This window comes from Prunus mume, linkage group LG2 (assembly GCF_029339155.1).
Source record: "Prunus mume cultivar Tortuosa linkage group LG2, ASM2933915v1, whole genome shotgun sequence".
In the NCBI taxonomy this organism is placed as follows: domain Eukaryota; kingdom Viridiplantae; phylum Streptophyta; class Magnoliopsida; order Rosales; family Rosaceae; genus Prunus; species Prunus mume.
The window spans coordinates 7413958-7435694 of record NC_142699.1 but is presented as its reverse complement, the minus strand read 5'-3'; the positions used below and the strand labels follow the sequence as shown (position 1 = coordinate 7435694).

The following is a 21737-nucleotide window of genomic DNA, read 5'->3' as shown; positions in this document are numbered from 1 at the left end:
TAGCCTCTTTCACTACATTTGTGATGTAAGTGCATTTACAAATTTTAAAATACTCAATAGTTTTGCTTTTTAAATAACTTATAACATTAGGTGGGTGGGGAGTGTGGCACTCTTTTTCTTCGACTGGATTTCCCCCTTTGGGGGTTTTTATGACAAGGTTTTATTGACGCCACTCTTAGGGCTCCCCTGGTCTCTTTTTTGTTAAGACAATCGTAATCGTTATTGGTGTTTGTAATCTTTGTTCTGAAGTTTCAATGAATTTCTCTCTTAACTTAAAACTATTTATGGAGAAACTTTTAAGTGCGACCCTAACACCGCCTAAAAAAGTCGACTGTAGATTTACAACGATGACATCATAGACATTAAAAACAACTTAAAATCTTACATGGAGAGACAAGGCAATGGAAATGGTCCATGTATTTACCGTGCGTAGTGTGACTCTGTCGTACCTAGAGAAGCACATGATACATAATCCTTACTCAGGTGAAAGCTACGCAACTCTTTTTCTTTTGAGTCCAAGATTTGACTGGACAAGTAACAGTCACAAAAATGTTCACTTTCAATCAACGTAAGGTAGTTTGTAAATTATATTTCAGACGAGGCTCCTTTCTTGAATGAACCCTACCCTAAAATCAGCCTCAAAATAGTTCACTTTCAATCAACGTAAGTCTTTAATTTTTATTTTTGTTTGGGGTCCAATTGTTGGACTTTATCAAAGTCTTCTTGGATTTCCTTTTCTTTTTGTCCTTTTTTTTTTCTCGTGTGGCTCCATCAAGAAGTTAATTGCGGGATAAAACTCCAATAGCAAGAACATGATACAAGCCGATCAACTAGATTGAGCTTTTGTTTACTAAAACACTACAGTCAGCACTAGGCCCCAATGCGCACAAAACTATTGGCATGCTGAAGATACAAACCCAAATAAATAAATAAAAGAGGGAAAAAAAATTTACAACGTAGGAAAAAAGCTGCTACAAGTTAAGTCACCAGAAGTTCATCCAACAGAACATTGGAAGAGTAATGTAAATGTTTAGTGCCCTTAAGTTTGGTACTCTGAAGGTATTGTTGGCGGGCAGTACTTCTTCGCGACATGTTTATACTGAGGCAGAATTCAACAAAAACAAGTGTCACTTTTAGGCTACTCATACCTTTGTGCACAAGTTGACATGATGTGTGGGAAAGAAAACTTTGTGGAATTTTTCTTACCTTATGCTGACTGTATTTCTCCCTGATAGCAGGTAAACTAGAACTCTGGCTGTTACAACATAGGCGATGGAGCTCCTTGACACAGTCACGCAAATCCGACGGCTGATAAAGCGTGTAATGCTGCAATGTGGCATTCTGGTTCCGAAACCAACAGATAAAAACAGAAAAGAATGGATAAGTAAGCCAGCCTGTATAACAAGGAAGTGTTATCACAAGTGTGATTGCGATTTGTAGGACACATACCCATGGTCTCTTTGAAGGAAGAAGTATAAAATTGGCCAGGAAAATTGCAGAAGCAGCTACAAGTGATGGAGCATAACAAAGCATGCTGTACTCTAGAAGAGATAATTCTGCAAGGTAGTTTGCTAAGCACTCCAAATGCATTGATATACCCTGGTATGGAAAACAAAATCACCACAAAGAACAAAGTTATTTTCAGGGTGGAGATTGTGACACTGAATTATTTCTGGCTGTTTAACTAGGACACCATTCACTATCAGTATATAATTATGAACATCAGGGGAAGTTCTTTTTTTTTATACATCTTCTGTTTTTGTACATCTTTTTTATACACAAATTTATTTGGTCAGAACCTCTATTTATTTATGTTCAGGGCAGTATTTAATCAGTCATGCAATCAGTCATGCGTACAACAAGGAACATAAGTAAAACCAACGGACTGGGCATTGAAAAGTTCCAAAAAGATACCTCATTGGCCCCTTGAGCAGCACGCACGAATCGCCTACAGTTCAGATCAATGTATCATAGGTTAACACCAGTTGAATATGTGTAAAGCAAAAGTTGATAAATATAAGCTAGTCAATACCTTAAAAAGCATTTAGTTGTGGGGGCTGTCATTTCAAACTTCAAGTAATTCAATACATCAGATTCCATTTGCAACACCTGCAGCATTTAAAAGTTTAAGTTAATGCGGCTTAGAAAGAAACGAGTAACTTGAGGAAAAATCTAAAATCCACAGTTCAGCCAAAGTAGGGTAAAACCAACCTCTTCCTTGAAATATGTGTTATCAGTAATGTAACAAAACTCTTCCACCTGGGGTGCACATATCTCCTCATATTTTCTGGAAATATAAACCATTTTTCTTGTCAATAATACACTCAATGAACAAGAGAACAGAAAGGGAGAATAACATAAAACAAATCATACGTAAGTTAACACTCTAGAGATGGGGGCCATAAAAGCTTACGAAGCAATCATCATGCAGGCAACACCAAGTAACTGTAATCGTTGTCTATTCATCGGATTCCCTGAAAGATATCGGTCTATGTAGTTCACAGTCAAATATAATGTATCAGGTACAAGCCTGTATTCTTCAGCCACCTGCAGTTGGAATTGAATTTCAGCCTTCACATGATTACAAGCAAACCCTTTGGAAAATTTACAGAAACGATACAATGGAAATCATCTCATGCCATCCAGAAACATCATTTACCTCCACAAGCCAATCAATTAGTATTGCCCGCATGCTGGGATTTATATCTTTCTGAGTTTTCTCCATGAAATCTGTGGAAGGCCTCTTCTTTACCTGAAATTTATGGTGATTGAGCAAATATCAAACAAGGATAAAGCAAAATGAATATAGCTTTACAGTGTCAACTAGAACTGAATTTTGACCTGTATCAAGTAGTTTTTTAAAACACATTGTTCTCAGTTTGAATATGCTAGATAGTGTATAGTGTAGATATATAGAACAGATATCAATTTGAATATACTTGGAAGAGATGTCAAACCTCAGATGCACGCAAGTGCTTGTAAATATCACAGGCAATGGTTGCACAAAGCTGAGGATCCATTAAACTGTTATCCAAATCAGCAATTTTTTCCTCTGCTTCCAACTCCACAAGTACTTCTCGTTTGCAGGCAATCCCTGCAAGAAAATCAGCAAAAACTATATTGGGAAATGAAGAAAAAATGATCCATTGTAGTTCAAAGCCATGGAAATCAAGTGGCACGGCCACGGGAAAGTAAAAAATTGCTACAATAAGCAACCTGTTGTTTCCGCATGGTCTGAAATGTAGAGATTGCTAAATGTCTTCCGGTTAATAGAATCAATTGCTGGAACATCATTGTTGTCTATGTATTCAACTTCCGGACTCTTAAAAGAATCACAACTTGACATTGTCTCATCCATAGAAACTGAGTTTCCATCGGATTTACTTGGAGAAACATCCATGCTGCATGGTCCAGGTAAGGCAAAAGAGCTAGGGACTGCTTCGTCGCTTCTTGGGCCGGGTGTAACCTTTGGAAGAAGAACTGCACTTGGTTTAACATTGAAGGATGCAGGTAGGCTACTCGCTGAGATGCCTTTGTTACCAGTGCAAGCAGGAGGTCCCTTTTTCACTTTGGCAATCTTATTTGTGCAGGGTACCTATCAGATATAAAATTCAGCTTATTAGAATCTGATACCATGAACAATTTCTCCTCATATGCAAACACAAGGTGTCTGATACAGAGTAAAATTTCAAATTGGGACAGAAAGCAGCAGACATGAATACTTCTGATTCCTATCATTGACAAGCAGACATCCAGAACTTAGAATAGGATGATTAAAAAACCAAATGACCAGTAGATAGTTTCTTCTATTGGGTCATAATACAATCAATGCTTCATGTCCAACTCATATTATATGCTACAATTAATCAACCCAGTTTACCTCTAATTTCTTACTATACTAAAATAAAACTTTAATATCATTTTCTTGCATTGTCTAACAATTTTTTTTTTCAGAAAAGATCAGAAAATCGGTGAAAAGGGAAACATATATTTTACCACACCAAATTTGAATTACCCAGAAGTCAAAAAAACCAACAAAAGTAACACTACTGAAAGACAGACTAGGCATAGCAATCAAACAAAGAGAAGCAAAGATTCAAACTTTCTGATCTTTCCAGCGTTTTCTCATAAACCAAACACGACAAATACAAAACCAATTTTCACTTACCAGAGTGCATGATGACCCCCCTGAGCTCCGTAAACCGTTGTTAGACACACTGTTTCGATTCGTCAGGTTACTGAGAGGCGCTCGCTTCTTGGCCAAGTGCGGCTCAGCTGCCACAACCTTCCCAGCATTCCCCGATGCCGACGAAGACGAAGACGACAAAGCCTGTCGTTTTGCCAGAGACGACGGAAATGCTGAACGGCGGTTCTGGGTCGACATTTCGGATCAAACCCAATTCAAATTCTGGTCCTGTTTTAACCTTCTTGGCTCAGACCCAAGAAAGCAAAGCTCAAACCCAAGAAAAAAGAGTCGTTCTTGGAGAGAGAGAGAGAGAGTGAAAGAAAGAGACTTTGAAGTGACTGTGTCTCTGGTTTTCAGCAGAGAAAGTGTGAGAGAGTTGAGTGATTTAATAATTGGTTAATTATACTTTTTAGGCGGGGAGATTGGATAATTTGAATTGAGAGAAGATCCGGACCGTTGGTTGTGCTCGGTATTCGTTAGGAGCGGACAAGGGTGGGGACCACGTGATTTTTGAACCTTAGACTTTTATTTTTTTGGATGAACCTGATTCGTCCGTTATTTGCGTCGTACGTCACAGGCTGTCAGTTTAAGTTTTTGTTTGCGGTTTTTGAATTCAAATTCAAACGGTCTGCGAGTCTGTCTTGACTCTACGGCAACGTACAAAAATGACCTAACTCGTGAGCGTCATACTCGTTCTCGTTTATGGTACATACAGTCATAGTTTCATTTTATGACGTTGCCACGTAATTCCTATTTTTGTCCCATTTTATTCATTTTGTTGTATGGTCTTAAATTAGATCTATTTAAGGAATAGTATAAAGATCATTATTTTGAGAATCCTTCTGATTAATTTATAATTTTGAAAATAACTGGGCTCAAAACCAATAGGAAATTATAAGTTTGGATCAATTCATTCAGTAATTAATACGATGGATAAAGTCAACTTATTTAAGTTATTGTAACAGGAATCTGACACTTGATTAGATGTGGATACTAGTATGGATGCATCGTTCATAGCAATCATATTAATTTGACATACACATTCATCATCACATACATGGCTTGGCCTGAAACAAAGAAATCAATGTTAAAAACACTGTTGCAAGGGTGTACCAACAGTCGGGCTTCATTTAAGTGAAAAGCTGTAGACATCAATCTTTCCGGTCTAAGAAAAAAACATATGAACAAAATGAAGGTAGACTACAAAAGAGAAATGGTTCTATACGTATTTTGATATTTGAAGTACAATAAAGTATCTAAGCAAGAATGACAATCGCACAAGTTGTATAAGATTCTAACTTCTGGTAAGTTTTCTAGCAAGGAAACAGTGCAGTGAGAAGCCAGCGTCGTGTCGAAATTCATACAAAGAGTGCAATAGGGCATTGTGAAATGACTCTTCATCAAATTGGAACAGTGAGTGATGTGAGCTTCTAGCTGTTTAAATCCTGGAAGAACTCCGTAGGTATTGATGGAGGACAATACTTCTTGGCCACGAACTTGTACTAAAGCAGAAAGAAAATGTCTTAGATTGGACGGGGATATTTGAATATGGATTTTTTTTTTTTTTTTTTTTTTTTTTGGAAAGGAATATGGATATAAATTCACTTAAATTCCATAACTGATTCTCAGTGAAGAAGTAAACCTCCATAAAGGTAATGCAGTAGGCAATTACCAAAAAAATAACCCCATGCTTCTAATAAATCACCACTTCAAATCATTTTCATGTAACCTCAAGTATTCAGTTTAAACAATGCACTTCCTTTTTCCTATTTCTCCCCTATCTCCTGGTTGCATAATTTGTAGAAATGCGACAATCAAAGAAATCTAATTTAAACGAAGGTAGTGAATGCAAAGGGGGAAGTGCTATATGCTCCAATTTCTATCTCATCGGACGAGTAAAAAAAAAAAGGAGAGAGAAAGAGGTTCTTCATACCTTATGTTGACAGTACTTCTCCCTAACCGCAGGCAAGTCAGAACTACAACCATTACAACATAGGCGATGCAGCGCTTTGACACAATCAAACAAATCAGCGGCTTGATAAAGTGTGTAGTGTCTCAATGTAGAATTCTGAACCAGAAAATAAAAAATTATATTCCAAAATTTATTAGACAGGATGGAAATAGAAAAATCTGTCAAATACTCTAACTCATAACATACCCAAGGTTTCTTTGAAGGGGAAAGTATATACTTTGCCAAGAAAGCAGCAGAAGCAGCTATTAGTGACGGGGCATAACAAAGCATGCTATATTCGAGAAGAGACAACTCTGCTATGTAGAAGGCCAAGCACTGGAGCTGCAGTGATGGAGCCTAGGAAAAGTTGCAGGTTCAACAACACACCATATCAAGTTTTAGCACCACCACAAGACAAGAAGTCTCAGTACTATCAGAATTTAGTTAAACAAGATGTATGAAACCCTAATCCATTATCCTGATGTATAACATTAAATGAAAACAGCAGCCAACATAATCCATTATCCTGCCCAAATCCAAGTCAAATTCAGACTAGGAAGCCACTTCTATTTTCGTTAAAGCATGCTCAGATCTGTTATCAGTGGAGGAAATTAAACAAAAAAAGCAGGCTAGTCCAAGACAGGTACCTCACCGGTCTGTTGAGCAACAAAACAAAACCGCCTGAAAAATTGTCATGAACTAGGAATCAATATCCATAGAAACAAAAATAAACGTGCCTGTTTGAGTGATAATAACAAAGCTAGACATCACCTCAAAAAGCACATAGTCGTTGGAGCTGTCATTTGAAACTTCAAGTGATTCAGCACAGAAGATTCCATTTGCAAAACCTGCATCCATTGTATTATTCCATACTTTAAATCAAAATCAACTCAAACAAGCATATAGAACTGCAGCTAAGATCAAAAGTCAATTCCCTACCTCCTCTTTGACGTATGTATTGTCCGTAATGTAACAGAACTGTTCCACTTCAGGAGCAATAATCTCCTCATATTTACTGGAAAGATTATCATTCATTTAGTTAAATTGCATCTTGAAATACTTTTATATATTTAGAGAGTCAAACACATCCACATGCCCAAAGAAAAGATGAAGAAAATTAGAATCTTACGCTGCAATCATCATGCAGGCAACACCCAGCAATTGCAATTGTTTCCTATTCAGCGCATTGCCTGAAAGATAACGATCTACATAGTTGATGGTCAGAAAGAGTGTATCTGGTACAAGTCTGAACTCTTCAGCAACCTATAAAATGAAATTACTAGTCAAGATCGATGAGATTTTTTTTAAAATTTTTTTAATAACGCAAGGAAAACCCACTGTTCAAGATATGTAATGGTTGTCAAACGGTAAACATAATCCAGAGAGTGGGTTGGCGGAGTTTATTGGATTAAAAAACCGCCCTGGCAATATCATCGCCCACCATAACTTACCTCAACTAGCCAATCAATCAGAATTGCGCGCATGCTGGCATTAATGTCTTTCTGGATCCTTTCCATAAAGTCCATGGAGGGCCTTCTATTTTCCTGAAACCGAAATATCGAACAAATCAAATGACACAGAAGTGGATAAAAGGAAGGGAACATGAGATAGTGATGAGCACTTGAATTAGAACAGGACGGATATAAGATAACTGGATAAGATAGTTGCAGAAAATTTATTGTGCAGTAGACAAATTTGTGCATAAAATTTTAAGAATCTGTATCTAATATAGAGATGGAGTTCAATCAAATTTTGTAAAAGCGTTCGCAAGACTGTTGTCCTACTGCAACCTTCAAAGATTTTCTAGAATGTAGCATACACGTCATTTCTAAACTCCCAAAAAATACTAACAAATGTTTGGAAAAAGCTTGAAAGACTTTAATACATCATAAGAAGGTAACTATGTGTAAAATGTGTTTATCAGTAATATAAAGGAAGTTTACAAAATTAAAAGCAATATTTATAAATAAGATCATTCATCGGAAGAAATATTTCAAACCTCAGAGTCACGCAAGTGTTCGTATATGTCAGATGCAATGGTTGCACAAAACTGTGGGTCCATAAGATTGTTATCAATATCAACAATTTTATCTGTTGTCTCCACATTGACATATGTATCTTTCTCCCAGATATTTCCTGAAATCAAGATTGGAAAATATTATTTTCGAAAGGCCTGAAAAGAAGAATCGCTAGATAAATTCAAGAAGGTTCAGCAATGTAGTACGGCTGACAACCAAACTGTTTATGGTGTAAAAGAAGAAACCTTCTTTTCCTGGATAGTCTGAGATGCAGAGGCTTTTAGTTGTCTTCTTCTCAATCGATTTAACTTCTGAAATTTCCTCATTGTCAATATATTCAAATTCTGGACTCTTCAAAGATTCACATGTAGACATGTTCTCATCCAAAGAAACTGAACCACTAACTGATCTTCTTGGAGATCCATCCCTACTTCTGAATGTATGAACTATGCTACTGGGAGCAGGAAGAACAGTAACACTGCTGCTTGGAGAAGGATTAGTGGCAACTATTTCAGTGGTCGTATTCCTTCCTGAAAAGGATGTATCACTGAAAGGAACCACGATGCTTGATTTTGCACTCAAGGATGGAGGAAAGACATTCCCTGACAGGTCAGTATTACTCGCGCAAGTAGACAATTCCTTCGTTGTCTTAGCAAGTTTAGTTGCACATGGCACCTTCAAGTATACAGCACAGTTACTCATTTTCTCAAAATATTATCATCAGTACACCTATCTGCCTGGTAGTAAGGTCAAAAGGTAATGACTTATCCATGTTAATACAATTTGAAAGATCAAAATGCTTTACTATGACCATAAATTGAAGGGCAATTTGATGTAACAACTCCACTAACATTTCATGTCAATTGTACTTCACACATTAAATTATTACTTAGCAAAATATACACTTGCATTGTATGTACTAATTCAACTACTTAAGTAAAATTATTACTACACAACATTCAATGTTGTAAAAAGTGAAAGTTCATAATTTATACATTATGTATAAATTATGAAGTGTTATAACATAAAACGCCCATGTGTAATTAGGAAACCATTACTCACTAAGACCAGATAAAGAATGCCATGCCAAACATATACTTGTAAAAAGTGAAAAATTAGCTTGACGTGCTGTATGAGACTTATGCTGTAAAAATTGAACAAAGATACAGTTAAATTGAAGCTTAATCATTAAAAAGATTAGCATCTTCAGTAACATGATCTGCAGCTTGTCATGATTTGTTTCATTGTAAGATTCTGAATCTTCTTTTCTTTTGAAATTTGTCCGACTCATAAATCAAAGAAATCAACGAAACCCATTTTAGTAAAATATGGAATATCCCCTAATTGCATGGTGAAACTGAAAATTACTTCAATTTAGCCCAATTGTTTGGGTTACGTAAAGGAAAAAGCAGAAAACGAAAACAAGTCAATTCGCGTAAATGAATTCCTATAGTTCCCCAATTGTTTGGGTTACGTAAATAGAAAAATTCAAGGTTCAAGAAATCCCCATTTCAAGAATCAGAAGAAAAGAAAGGAGAATAAAGTAACAATCACTATTATAATAATAGCAAAATCCATAAATAGAATATACTAATCAACGTAGCAAAGATGAATATACTAATCAACGTAGCGAAGATGAACAGTACACGAACCAGAGGTTTCGACGAAGCGATGAAGGTCGGTGGACCACTCTGAGAGCCATTTCTTTGGTTCGTGACGTCGGCGAGAGCTGTGCGCTTATTTGCCACTTGGGCCCTGGTCGCCATGGGCTTCTTGTTCGGCTGACGCGAAACTGAGGGCCTCTTGGCCGAGGACGACGAGGATGATAATGGGGGTGGACGGCGATTTCGGGTCGACATTTTCAGGCCAAACCCTAGGCGAATTGCTTTGCAAGAAAGCCAAGGTAGGTAGTTTAACTTCTAAAAGAAGAAACAGAGCATAGGAGGGTTTTGCAGAGAGAGAGAGAGAGAGAGAAGGATTAAGTGGAAGCGCGAAGTTGTACGGATTTAAAAGGCAGAGAGATCGTGACCGCCGATTGATTGTTGGCGGTAGTAGAAGAAATCTAAACCGTCTGTACTGTGAGGAAATGGTTGTTTGGAGGTGTTAATCCCAGTAATAGGCTTTGGGCTGCAATAATGCATGCAAAGTATGTGATTTAATTGAAAAATGGTTTATAGGTCAACCCTTGATCAAAAAGGAAAGTCAACCCTTTTATCATATAAAGGGGGAATTTCATGATCTTATGTCATAGATTTTGGAAAAAGAGTTCCATACTTACTTTTGGGTTATATGATCTAATTAACTTTTATTGAGTTTCTATTTTCCTTTTTATAGGCCAAAAGTTACAAATACCAAGTTTTCTATATGTCAAATTCAGTGTTGTGGTTTGTCATATATGTCAAATTTAGGCTCAATTTCTTCAATATCATCTTTATAGGAGCAAATGATCTGGCTTTCAATCACAAGGTGCCACGTGGACAAAAAGAATATCTCCTAAGTTAATTAATTGAGCCTATTTATTTGGCCAATTAATTGATACTAAAAATAGGGATATTATCTTAAATATGAGATGTTATCCTTATTTGGGAATATAATTACTAATTAAAAGATAACATCATCAATTTAGTGATTTGATATGAATCAAATCCCTAATTGACTCAATCTCTACATTTTAGAGAAAGAATATCTACCTTCCAAATAGGAAGCTATTCTTTGAAAAACCATAGATGGCTAGAGCCCTATAAATACATGGTCACATTCAACACACAAGGTAATCCTAAACCTAATTCCAAATACCTAGCAAAACCCACGAAACCTCTCTCTGTCCTAGTCGATGGCATCCCTAGCCACCGGCCTTACCACTCTCGTCTCTTCCACAAGGCCAAGCGCCACCACACACAGCTTCGGGCACCCAACTATTCCTGTGAGAGAAAACTCCATATCCTTTTTTAGCTATTGTTTCTCAAATATCCAATTGATCTAACTTAGGCATCAGAAGGCCTTTGGCCAACACCCCTCATGTGTGATCTTTTACTCTTGTTTGTTTTGCAAGAACCGAAGAAGACAGATAAGGAAGCTCAAAAGGTGAAGGATCGACAAGTGAATATTCTCCTGTGAAAAATTTGCACAAACAATCTTTGTTATGACAAATTCACTTCTAGCCAAAAAAAAAAAAGAAATTGTGGACATTGACAAAATTGTTGTTAAAAAATAGGGTTAGGCCGGAAAAGACATTTGGTCACCACAATTTTAATTTTCTAAATTTATTCATCGCAATTTACAACACTTAACAAAGTAAGTCTAATGTCTCAATTTTGTTGGTTTGAATTAGGCCTGGGTCCAAATCGGAACAATAGAGGCCTCTTCTGTTAACTAAACCATAATTTTCAGTAGGCTAATTTCTCTTCCGTTAACTACATATTAGGACCTTTAATTGTTCGGATCAGTTACTCTAATATTCAGTTTGGGTTGGTTCAGTAAACCGGTAACTCCATTAAAAAAAACATACTAATTATGTAATAAAATACAATTTATAATCATTTCACATAATATATTTTCTTGAACAAATACTCCAAATTATTCATGTAAAAGATAAAAATTCAATAGTCTAATTCATCCTAGTACGAAATTAAAGAACTTAGTTTTAAAGTTACATACAAACATGAAAAATACATAACAAAACAGCTAATAACATTACAAAAAAGAAAAAAAAGAAAAAAAAAAAAAAAAAGAAAAAGAAAAAAGAAAGAAACAAAGAGTCCTAGTAATCTTCAATCCAAATCTGATTAGTGTACTGGAGTCAAAGAAAAACAAAGTCAAGAATAAATATGTTATTTGAGATAAAAGAAGGTTATTAGTCACTGTACCATTCAAGATGTACTAGCAGCTATTTGCCCTTTCATTGGAGAACTAGAATCCAGTTCTACATCACTAAACAAATTATGAAAGTAAGAAAATAAACATATTTCATACAAGAAAACAAAAAGAAATATAAAAAATTAAAAGTTCCTCCTTAGTGGGCCTTGCAAAAGCAAAACTCCTCGGCTTTCAACCAATCACTTGTACAAACCAAGGCCTCCACCATTTTTGGAGTCAAAGAAACACAAAAATGATCTACAATTCTACCATCCAAACTAAAGGCAGATTCCAAAGACACAATAGATATTGAAATGCCAAATATACATCTTTAGCAATTTGGGATAGAACCGAAAATCTTGGACTATTCTCTGTCCACCAAGACAAGTAGTCAAAATTTGTATTTCTAAGGTTTTCACGTCGCTCTAACAAATACTTATCCACTTCATTTCTTATCTCAACAACATCCTTCTCTTATCTTATCTTCATAAATTTAGCTAATCTTTCTGCCTCAACATCTTCTTCATCATTTACCATAACCACATTCTCGATTATCGCAAAATTGTCATCAATGTAACCTTGGGCAGTCAAGAGATCAACCATTTTATACACATCATACAACTTATCTCTCCCTTTCTTCCCCTACAACTCAAAATCCTCTCGTTCTCTCTCTTGAAATGGTACCTATACAATTGTTTATTGAAGAACAGAGAGAGCAACATGTCCACATTCCTAGCTATCACCTATTTCTTACTTAAATATGGTTTCATTTTGAGATATTGTATGTAAATTTAATGAATATTTTTGTCACAGTTCATGGCCAACAATTCGTAGATGAATAACATGGAGGCATTGGAAGCTGCTTGCTCCATCCTGACGGACGGTTACCAACATGTACAGGTGGTGGAGAGTGAGGCTCTGACTCCTAAAGAAGGTGAAGGGGAAGATGCTCCGGCTCCTAAAGAATGTGAGGGGAGGAGGCTCCGACTCTTGCAGAAGTTGATGCTCAGGCACCGGGGTCAGTATCTAACCGGACTACTAGCTTAGTTAAGCGATGCCACTAGCAATGTCAGGACACATGAGAGGAGATAGAGTTGCAAAGGATGTGGAATGGCTGGTTTAATTATTATTAGTGAATATTTAAATATGTTACTTATTTCATAAATTATTTAATAAATAATTATTTAAAATTATTTTGTGGACTTTATTTTTTTATTTTGTTATATTAAATAGTAATTAAAACATAATATATTTAAAGAGTATAGAATCACTGTATTAATACAAAAAGCAATGTGTTTATACAAGAACAGATTATACAAACTGCAGAATAGAATAACATAGAAAAATAAAGAACACTGACTTTATTTTCAGATAAAGGCTTGCGTATTGGCAATGTTCTGAAGACAGAATTTCGCCCCTTCTTAGTACTTGTAGTTCAATGAAATCTATCTCCCAAAATTCAACTATCTATAAATGCAAAGTTAAAAACATATGTATTATTTTTGTACGTTCAAAATCTTGTAAGTGAGTTTCTAGCTATTGGATATTCAGTATTTATAGTACTGATTGCACCCCTTCAAACCACAGTAGTCATAAACCTAATTTCATTGAAATTTAAATTGAAATGATATGTCTTGTCATTTTCAATTTAAATTATGCTGCGCAAAAACGAAAATATAAATTACTTATTTTCATTTGGGTGTCTGAATGAAATTTCTTTAGAGCCCTAAGGTCCAAATTTTTTATTAATATAATTATTATTACTCAAAGTCAAATCTAAAGCCCAACCTATAGCCAAGCCCATTAGCCGAACTATTCAGTGTTAACTAAAATTACCAAACCATCATAGTGCTTTATTTATACACACCTTTATAGGAGTGTGGATTTTCGATGTATGATGTTCACGGAGGGCACCTCAAAAGATAAGCTTACAGATAAATCCATATTTTTATTGTTGGTGCATATATTTTAAGAGTATAGCCTAAATAGAATATTTTAAAAGTGCTCTATAAATATAATATTTTAAAAGTATAGCCGGGCGGCTATACTCCATGAAAATAATATTTTAATAGTGTAGCCGCCCGGCTGTCTGCTTTGAATATAATATTTTAAAACGTATAGCCGCGCGGCTATACTACAACATTAGAATATGTAACTGTATAGCCGTTCGGCAATACCCTAAAAATATAATATCTTGTAAGTATAGCCGCTCGGGTATAATTAACGCTATAGCCGCCCGGCTAAACACCATACATATATTATTTTAACAGTATAGCCGTGCGGCTATGTTCTAAATAGAATATTTCGGTTATAGTCTAAAATATTGTAGCCGCGCGGCTATACACCAAAAAGAGAAAATTTGAAAAGTACACCCGCGCGAATATTTCGATCATCTGTTACGTGCCCGTTTTCATGTCATTTCTCAACATTCTTCCATCCCCCAAATCATTCCCTTTCATTGTTCCTTACTGCTTTTTGAGAACACTATGTCGGCAACAAAATTCAACGCACTGGTCTCTGGATTGTTCCAGTTGGGTAGCTCTTATGAGTGGGTTATCACCAAGAAGACTGGCAGGTCATCAGAATCTGACTTACTGGCTGCTGCTGAAAGGGAATCGAAGATGGTAAACCAATTGCAGGTCCACAGAGGAGCTACTGAGAGTGAGCTTTCATCTATTTGGCCAATACTCTCTCTCTCTCTCTCTCTCTCTCTCTCTCTCTACACAATCTGCAAATAATGGAGTGTGTATGTGTGTGTCCATGCACACGTGTTTTTAGACAAATTTGAAGTGTCGGCAGGCGAAATAGGTGAAACGAAGTTTGCATTTTGTGGTATTTTTGGGCGGCTGAGGTTTTTGGTTCATAAAGTTTCAAGCTTTCCAGTCTCCAGTTTATGGTCACGGAGTTGGGGGGCCAGAGATCATTAGTGCCCTCAATTTCATAAGATTTTGACGGCGACGAGTTTTGATCACAGGGACCGGAAAATCAATCCTCCCACCACTTCACTGTCATTGGGATAGCTGGCTAGCTAGCTGTAACAATAATCAATTCGTCTTTCAATGAAAGCTACCCAAACTTACGCACATGGAAATTATTGTTATGTTTTTTATCACAAAACATTCATGAAATTATAAGATTGCTTCTTTTTGTAAATAAATTCATGCTGTCATGTTCCGTCTAAAAACATGTTGCATTGATGACACAGCTTTATGCATTTAAAATTCCGGTTTACAAGTTTGGCTGTTGTCCTTTGTATTTCATTCATAAATTTATTTATTCCACATACACATAAAGATCTTTATCCTTTCTACAAGCATAATATTAATACATTGAATTAATATATAGGGGGCTGTCATCTGTAAGTATCAAACTCCGGCCAAGCCAAAACTTATTGTCATGGCCCTTCCATTGTTGTACAACAGCTTTGGCCACTGAAATAGATACATATATATATATATGGGGAAGTTCTCTAGCTAGCGCTAGACAGTTTGGCATATAATATATGTTGTTAGCTTGTCACTAGTAAACCACTTTATTCACTGAAATTTTGTATAAATATGTAGCACAGATTCGTAGTCAGGCAACATAATATAAAGCATTAATATTATTTCCAAACTGAAAATCCACACTATTGATTACTTAATTGATTCTTATTTGAATGTATGGTCTAAATGCACAATATGCTTGCTTTATTTTGCTGAACTGTCAGGCAAGAGACCTATATATGCCATAATTCACAATGTTCAATTATGGAACGAAGGGAGTGGCGATTACATACAAGTCATTCCTCCTCCTAGGGGTCATTCCCAAAGACTCAGTCATGTCAAGCTCTTCTACCTTTTTCCCATTGGGGAGTTTCCAGTTGAAGTAGTAGAGCAGTTGAGAAAGTGCAAGCTCAACCGATGCAATTCCAAATGAGATGCCTGGACATATTCTCTTACCAGCCCCAAATGGAATTAATTCGAAGTTGGTCCCTCGAAAATCGATAGATGAACCTTGAAACCTTTCAGGAAGAAAGCAATCAGCATTGTCCCAGTGTTTTGGGTCTCTCCCAATTTCCCAAGCATCGATCAGAACTTTGGCTTCTGTTGGTATATCATATCCTCCAATTTTGATTCTTTGAGTTGCTTCTCTTGGAATTAAGGGAGCAGGAGGGTGTAGCCGTAGAGTTTCTTTTATGACCAACTTCAAGTAGTCTAGTTTCTTAATGTCTTCCTCTAAAATATTTTTCCTCTTTCCTGCAAGCAGGTGCCGTACCTCAGCTTGTGCTTTCTCCATTGCTGTTGGATTTTTCACAAGTTCTGATATTGCCCATTCTGTGGTTGTTGCTGAAGGCTCAGCTCCTGCCAAGTACATGTCCTGTAAAAGGTTTGTTTAGTTATGTATTTATAGTCCCCTTCTTAAAAGGGATCACGAAAGAGATCACATTAATTCTTGTCAGAACGTGGGTGATTTAGATAGAGTCTCACAACATAAACATTTGTCAGGAAAGAGGACGTTACTAGATAAATCATCGACAAATTAAGCAATTCATTTCATATAACTTATACCAGGATGACAGCTTTTATGTGGTTGGTGGTGAGATCAAATTGGAGGCCACCAGTCTCCTGAAGTTGTAGAAGCACATGAACTAGACCTTCCTGCAATACTTCATCATTGCTGGTGGTGCTACGTGCAACAATATTGGTCTTTACTCTTTTCAACTCATGATGATCATCAATGATTTCATCAAGAATTCTGTCAATCTTCCAGTGTATCTTCTCCAGTGCAGGCTTCGTCCTTGTGACGTGACGGAGGAATTTGAGGGAAGGGAACAAATCATGCAAAGAAAAGACGTCTCCAAGGATGAATGCCTCCTTAATCAATGATCTAAACTCTTGTTGGTATTTGCAATTTTTTCCTAAGGCTGAACGGGCAATGATGCTGCCTTGCATGGAGAAAATCATCTCACTGAGGTTGATAGGTTGGCCCTGTGACAAGCTAATTGATTCAACAAGGTTCCATGCCTCTTCTTCTCTTATCGATGAAAATGACTGCACAAGCTTCTCGCTTAGAAGCTCCAAAACACAAATCTTCCTCATCTGCCTCCAATACTCATTATAAGGGCTAAAGATGATGCCTGAGAAATTATAGAACAAAACTTCAACGGCAAGAACAATAGCCCTTTGTGAGAAAGCTGCAGTCTCATGAGTCTTCAAGACTTGTTTGGCTAATTCTGGTGATGAAATGACAATGGCTGATACTTGCCCCAGCTTGAGATGCATGATGGGTCCATGTTTTTTGGCCAAGTCTCTTAGGCTGTGACGTAAAGAGCCAGTCAAATTGTGGAAGTTTCCAATCAGAGGTAGCTTCCATGGCCCTAGAGGCAGCCTAAGAATTGGTGCTCTAACTGTAAGGGATTTAAATATCTTCCAACATATAATTAGGGTAACTAGGATGACCAAAGAAGTAAAGAAAGGTAGAGAAGGAACTTGGATTTGGAGCATTATGAACATCAAAGGAACCTCTTACCTTGAAACCAAGTGGATGCTTGATATATATATATATATATATATACAGTCCCCTTCTATTAAGGGATCCCTCAAATAATTCATTTGAGGGACGCCCTTTAGAGTACCCTGCAATTTTTTTCCCAATGATCCAAACCATCTATTTTTTAGGTCTTCATTCATAGATCATCCTTACAAAAAATTAGACAAAACGGAAATCGTTTCGACATCCAATTGTGTCTTACAATATCAATGAACACGGTGCTTCAAGAAAGTACTAAAATTTCAATAACTCAATTGAATGGTCAAATGATATCGGATTCAGGTTATTTTTTGTAAAGATGATCTTTGAATGAGTATCTACAAAATAGATGGTCTACAAGGGGTGGAGCCTACAAGGGGTGTCCCTTAAATAAGCTTATTTGAAGGATCCTTCAATGGAAGCTCTGTATATATATTCTATTTAAACCCCACACTTCTCTTTGTTCACCTCAATACTTATATTATTAAGCTCTTAAGTTTTATCATTGTGTAAAAAGATAAAAAGGTCATCCAACTTAATACTTAACCCAAGTACATCTACACACACCCCACCACTCTTCATAGTTTAGAAAAACACAAACTCATCTACACCCTATTACCATATTACTCTTCTCTTTTAAACAGGTAGAACGTTGAGGAGCCTACCTCTTTAAATACTCAACTTGTTGTGTTTCAATGTAATAAAGTGTTTAATTCCTTCACTAATCAATATCATCTACATATAGTATAGTATTATTTTCTATCATATCAATAGTGCATTTCACTCACTTCATTTTTAGGAGATCCGTTTATTAAGCTCTCTGTTCTTCCTCCATCTAGCCTGAAGAACAATATAATAAATATTCAAAGTTAAAACATTGTCTTTTTACACAATAATAAATCTTAGGGATTTTACGATTTAAGTATTTGAGTGAACAAAGAAAAGTGTGGGGTTTTAAATAGAAAAACTCTTATATTTTTTATTTTTTTGCTAGGTGTGTATTTAGGGGTAGTTTGGGAAGATACTGGGGTTGTGAAAATTTGAATTAGAAGTTGGGGTGAACCTAGAACATGGGGTGAACAAAGAAAAGTGTAGGGTTTAAATAGAAAAACTCATATATATATATATATATATATCCCTCAAATAATTTTATTTGAGGGACACCCTTTAGGGTGCCCTACGAATTTTTTTTCAACAATCCAAATCATCTGTTTTTTAGGTCTTCAAATTATAGATCATCCTTGCCAAAAATTAGACAAATCAGAAACCATTTCGATATCCAATTGTGTCTTACAAAATCAATAAACACGGTGCTTTAAGAAAATATTAAAATTTCAATAATTCAATTGAGTGGTCAAATAATATTGGATTCAAGTTATTTTTTTGTAGAAATGATCTTAGAATGAGTATCTACAAAATAGATGGTCTAGATTAGTGAAATACATACGGAATGAGCCCTACAAGGGTGTCTCTCAAATATATATATATATATATATATATATATACTCAATTAAATTTATTTTGAGTTCAATTACCAATAATGCATATTGATGTGATGTGATGTGATACTTATTTAGTTGTTGGTTTAACATCTTAACTAGGAAATAATTAATAATGTGATGAAAATGAGTAGGTCAAGTGGTTCAGATTCTCTTTTGGATAATTTATGTTAAACTTAATGCATGCTTATCTTGAAGAATTTAGAAAAATCTAGAAAAAAAGAGAGTAGAAAACTCAAGAAATGTCCACTAACTTTGACAAAGTCAATAAGATCAAGCTTTAAGACATAATTGTTGTAGGCATTCTAGAAAAATCCTAACACAAATATTGTAATAAGGTAATACTAGGCTCGTTTGGTGCTTCAGATTGTACTAACTAATTTTTGTCGGATAGTATTAATCTGTTTCATAGAGTACTGACTACATATCCATAATATTGTAAGGCGTTTGGTGCTGTTCCAGATAAATAGTTTGACTAAGTTATATTGTGTTTGGTGCTATTTTGGATAACATCAAATCACACTTTTTTTAACAAAAAAATTCTTTGATAATTTAAGTGGAAATATAGATGATATAAACAATATAATTTGTATATATATACAATTAAGAAAAAAAAAGAGAATATATTGAAGCCCAACAAAAGCAAGCAATAAGAGAACTAACAGCCAGCAGTAGTAACACGAAAATAACCACAAAACAAACCAACAAAGCACCAAAAGTAAAATTTTTTAAAAAAAATACAGCAAGAAAAACATAGCCGCATGTATTGTTCTAATCATTGACTTAGGATGATAATTTGATTATTGAGTTGGATACCTAAAAAAGATGAAATACATAAAGAAAAAAACGCAAAGAAAAACTCAGTAGCATGTATTGAGTTGGATACACAGCCGCATGATGATTATTTGATTATTGAGGTGGATACAAGGTCGCATGTCTTGTTCAAATACAGCAAGAAAAAAAAATGTCCAAAAGGAAAAACTCATAACCTAATTTTCACAAAAATTTAATAAAAGAAGAAATATATAAAGACAGAGAAGATGAACAAAGAAGAAGAGAGAATAAGCATATTAGCGAAAAAAATAGTATCGCCGCACGGCTATACTCGGGGTTTTTTTAATTTATAATAAAAAGAATATAGACTCTAGTATAGCAGTGCAACTATACTATTTTTGACACCTGGTGAAATGGACGCTAGGTGCCAGGCTGGGTTTTTTGATAATAAAGAGTATAGCCGCCCGGCTATACTCGGATTATTTTATAATAAAGTATAACTGCGCGGTTATACTACAGTTTTTATTATAAAAATATAGTATAGTTGTACGGGTATACCCTTTTTGACGTGGCGACACAGGCGCTAGTGCCAAGCAGGTCCACTTTTTAAAATAAATAGTATCACCGCATAGTTCTACTCGGTTTTTTTAAAGTCAGCCGGTGGCTATAATGCAGTTTTTTATTATTTTAAAACGATAGCCGCTGTACTGTGGTCTTTTAAAAATATTTTTATAAATAGTATAGCTGAGCGACTATACTCTGTGATTTTTTTGTTTTTTAAAATTGTTTTTCCCTGATTTTTGTTTATCGATAAGGATAGTTTAGAGCATTATCCATTACTATTAAGCCATTATTCGAGTCTCTATTGTCCTTTTTTGAGTTTTTGCTTTTCTAGAGCTATCACCCATATAAAGAATTTAGAATTTTTCACATTTAATACTCGTATTGTACACATATGTATGGATTTTTTTACGTTTAATACACTTATTTTTTACATAATTTTCAATTATACACATAATTTTCACATATTATTGAACAAAAATAATATATATTAAAAAAAACTATTAAAATATTATATAGTGGCCGAACTTATCAGTTGTAATTTGCCAAAATATTGCCCAATAAAACACATATGTATTGTATTCATATTTTTCCCGTTCCGTATTTTACTAACTAAAATAATGTGAGAGTCTAAGATTATTTCTTACTTGTTGTAACAAAAATGCAAGATGATGATATTGCAAACTCTTTGCCAACCATCACAACAATTTCAAACAAAGATTTATGGGTATAGTAGTAAGTTAGGTGGTAGTATTCTTCATGTAAAGTGTTGTTTGAAATGTGAAGCAATTACCAAAAACACTCTAACAAAGCATGCAATTCTCTACAACAAATAATGTGTGTAGTAACAAAATTTAGTAGCACTTGAGAGAATGAGGTAGACCAAAGGCAAACATTTCCACAAAAAAAGAAGAAGAAAAAATTGAACTTTCAAATTAATTTCCTATGAAATTTCTCTATGTTCAATATTTGCTTTGTAGTTATTGAAACTAACAAATTAATATATATAAAGTATAAACTAATGCAACTAGAAGGGTCATTTTAAAAAATAAATAAATAAATAGTATAGCCGTGCGGCTATATATTAACACACCCCAAAATAGAATATTTTTACAGTACTAATTTAGTATGTTTCAGTTAATTATTTATTCTATTCCATTTTTGGGTATACCTGCGCGACTATACCCTTTAAGTAGCATCATATGGATTTCTCTTTTTTAATTACTTTAATTAGTAGTTATATTTTAGTTATTATTTACTTAGTGAATAATTAGTATTTAAATATTTTATTTAAAAAAATTGAACATTTTAATTACTATTTATTAAGTAATTCATAAAGTTAATTAAAATATTTAAACTGTAATTATTAACTAAAGAAATAA

The 21737-nt window shown here is 35.1% G+C and overlaps 3 protein-coding genes across 5 annotated transcripts; all 3 read right to left on the bottom strand.

The window, feature by feature from the left end:
- Positions 1 to 804: 804 nt before the first annotated feature.
- Positions 805 to 4555, bottom strand: LOC103319784 (cyclin-A1-1-like). The gene is made up of 11 exons (XM_008221376.2): positions 4169 to 4555; positions 3217 to 3595; positions 2958 to 3094; positions 2660 to 2752; positions 2414 to 2547; positions 2212 to 2287; positions 2033 to 2109; positions 1915 to 1948; positions 1450 to 1599; positions 1207 to 1341; positions 805 to 1099 (listed from the first exon to the last, which is right to left on the bottom strand). Exons 1-11 carry the CDS (start codon positions 4382 to 4384, stop codon positions 1040 to 1042), a joined length of 1491 nt encoding a protein of 496 aa, XP_008219598.2. The 5' UTR covers positions 4385 to 4555; the 3' UTR covers positions 805 to 1039.
- A 521-nt stretch (positions 4556 to 5076) lies between these two features.
- On the bottom strand, positions 5077 to 10157 carry LOC103319785 (cyclin-A1-4-like). 3 transcript variants are annotated; one of them, XM_089045942.1, is made up of 11 exons: positions 9808 to 10157; positions 8401 to 8830; positions 8137 to 8273; positions 7589 to 7681; positions 7267 to 7400; positions 7077 to 7152; positions 6909 to 6985; positions 6785 to 6818; positions 6345 to 6494; positions 6120 to 6254; positions 5077 to 5253 (listed from the first exon to the last, which is right to left on the bottom strand). In XM_089045942.1, exons 1-11 carry the CDS (start codon positions 10012 to 10014, stop codon positions 5236 to 5238), a joined length of 1491 nt encoding a protein of 496 aa, XP_088902068.1. In that variant the 5' UTR covers positions 10015 to 10157; the 3' UTR covers positions 5077 to 5235. The 3 variants fall into 3 exon arrangements, with proteins under 3 accessions (XP_088902068.1, XP_008219599.2, XP_088902069.1); XM_008221377.3 differs by lacking the exon at positions 5077 to 5253 and adding an exon at positions 5295 to 5688 and having other exon boundaries at positions 9808 to 10154; XM_089045943.1 differs by lacking the exon at positions 5077 to 5253 and adding an exon at positions 5295 to 5688 and having other exon boundaries at positions 8401 to 8892; positions 9808 to 9948.
- A 5569-nt stretch (positions 10158 to 15726) lies between these two features.
- On the bottom strand, positions 15727 to 17550 carry LOC103319907 (melianol synthase CYP71BQ5-like). The gene is made up of 2 exons (XM_008221500.3): positions 16561 to 17550; positions 15727 to 16369 (listed from the first exon to the last, which is right to left on the bottom strand). Exons 1-2 carry the CDS (start codon positions 17503 to 17505, stop codon positions 15758 to 15760), a joined length of 1557 nt encoding a protein of 518 aa, XP_008219722.3. The 5' UTR covers positions 17506 to 17550; the 3' UTR covers positions 15727 to 15757.
- Between the last annotated feature and the right edge of the window lie 4187 nt (positions 17551 to 21737).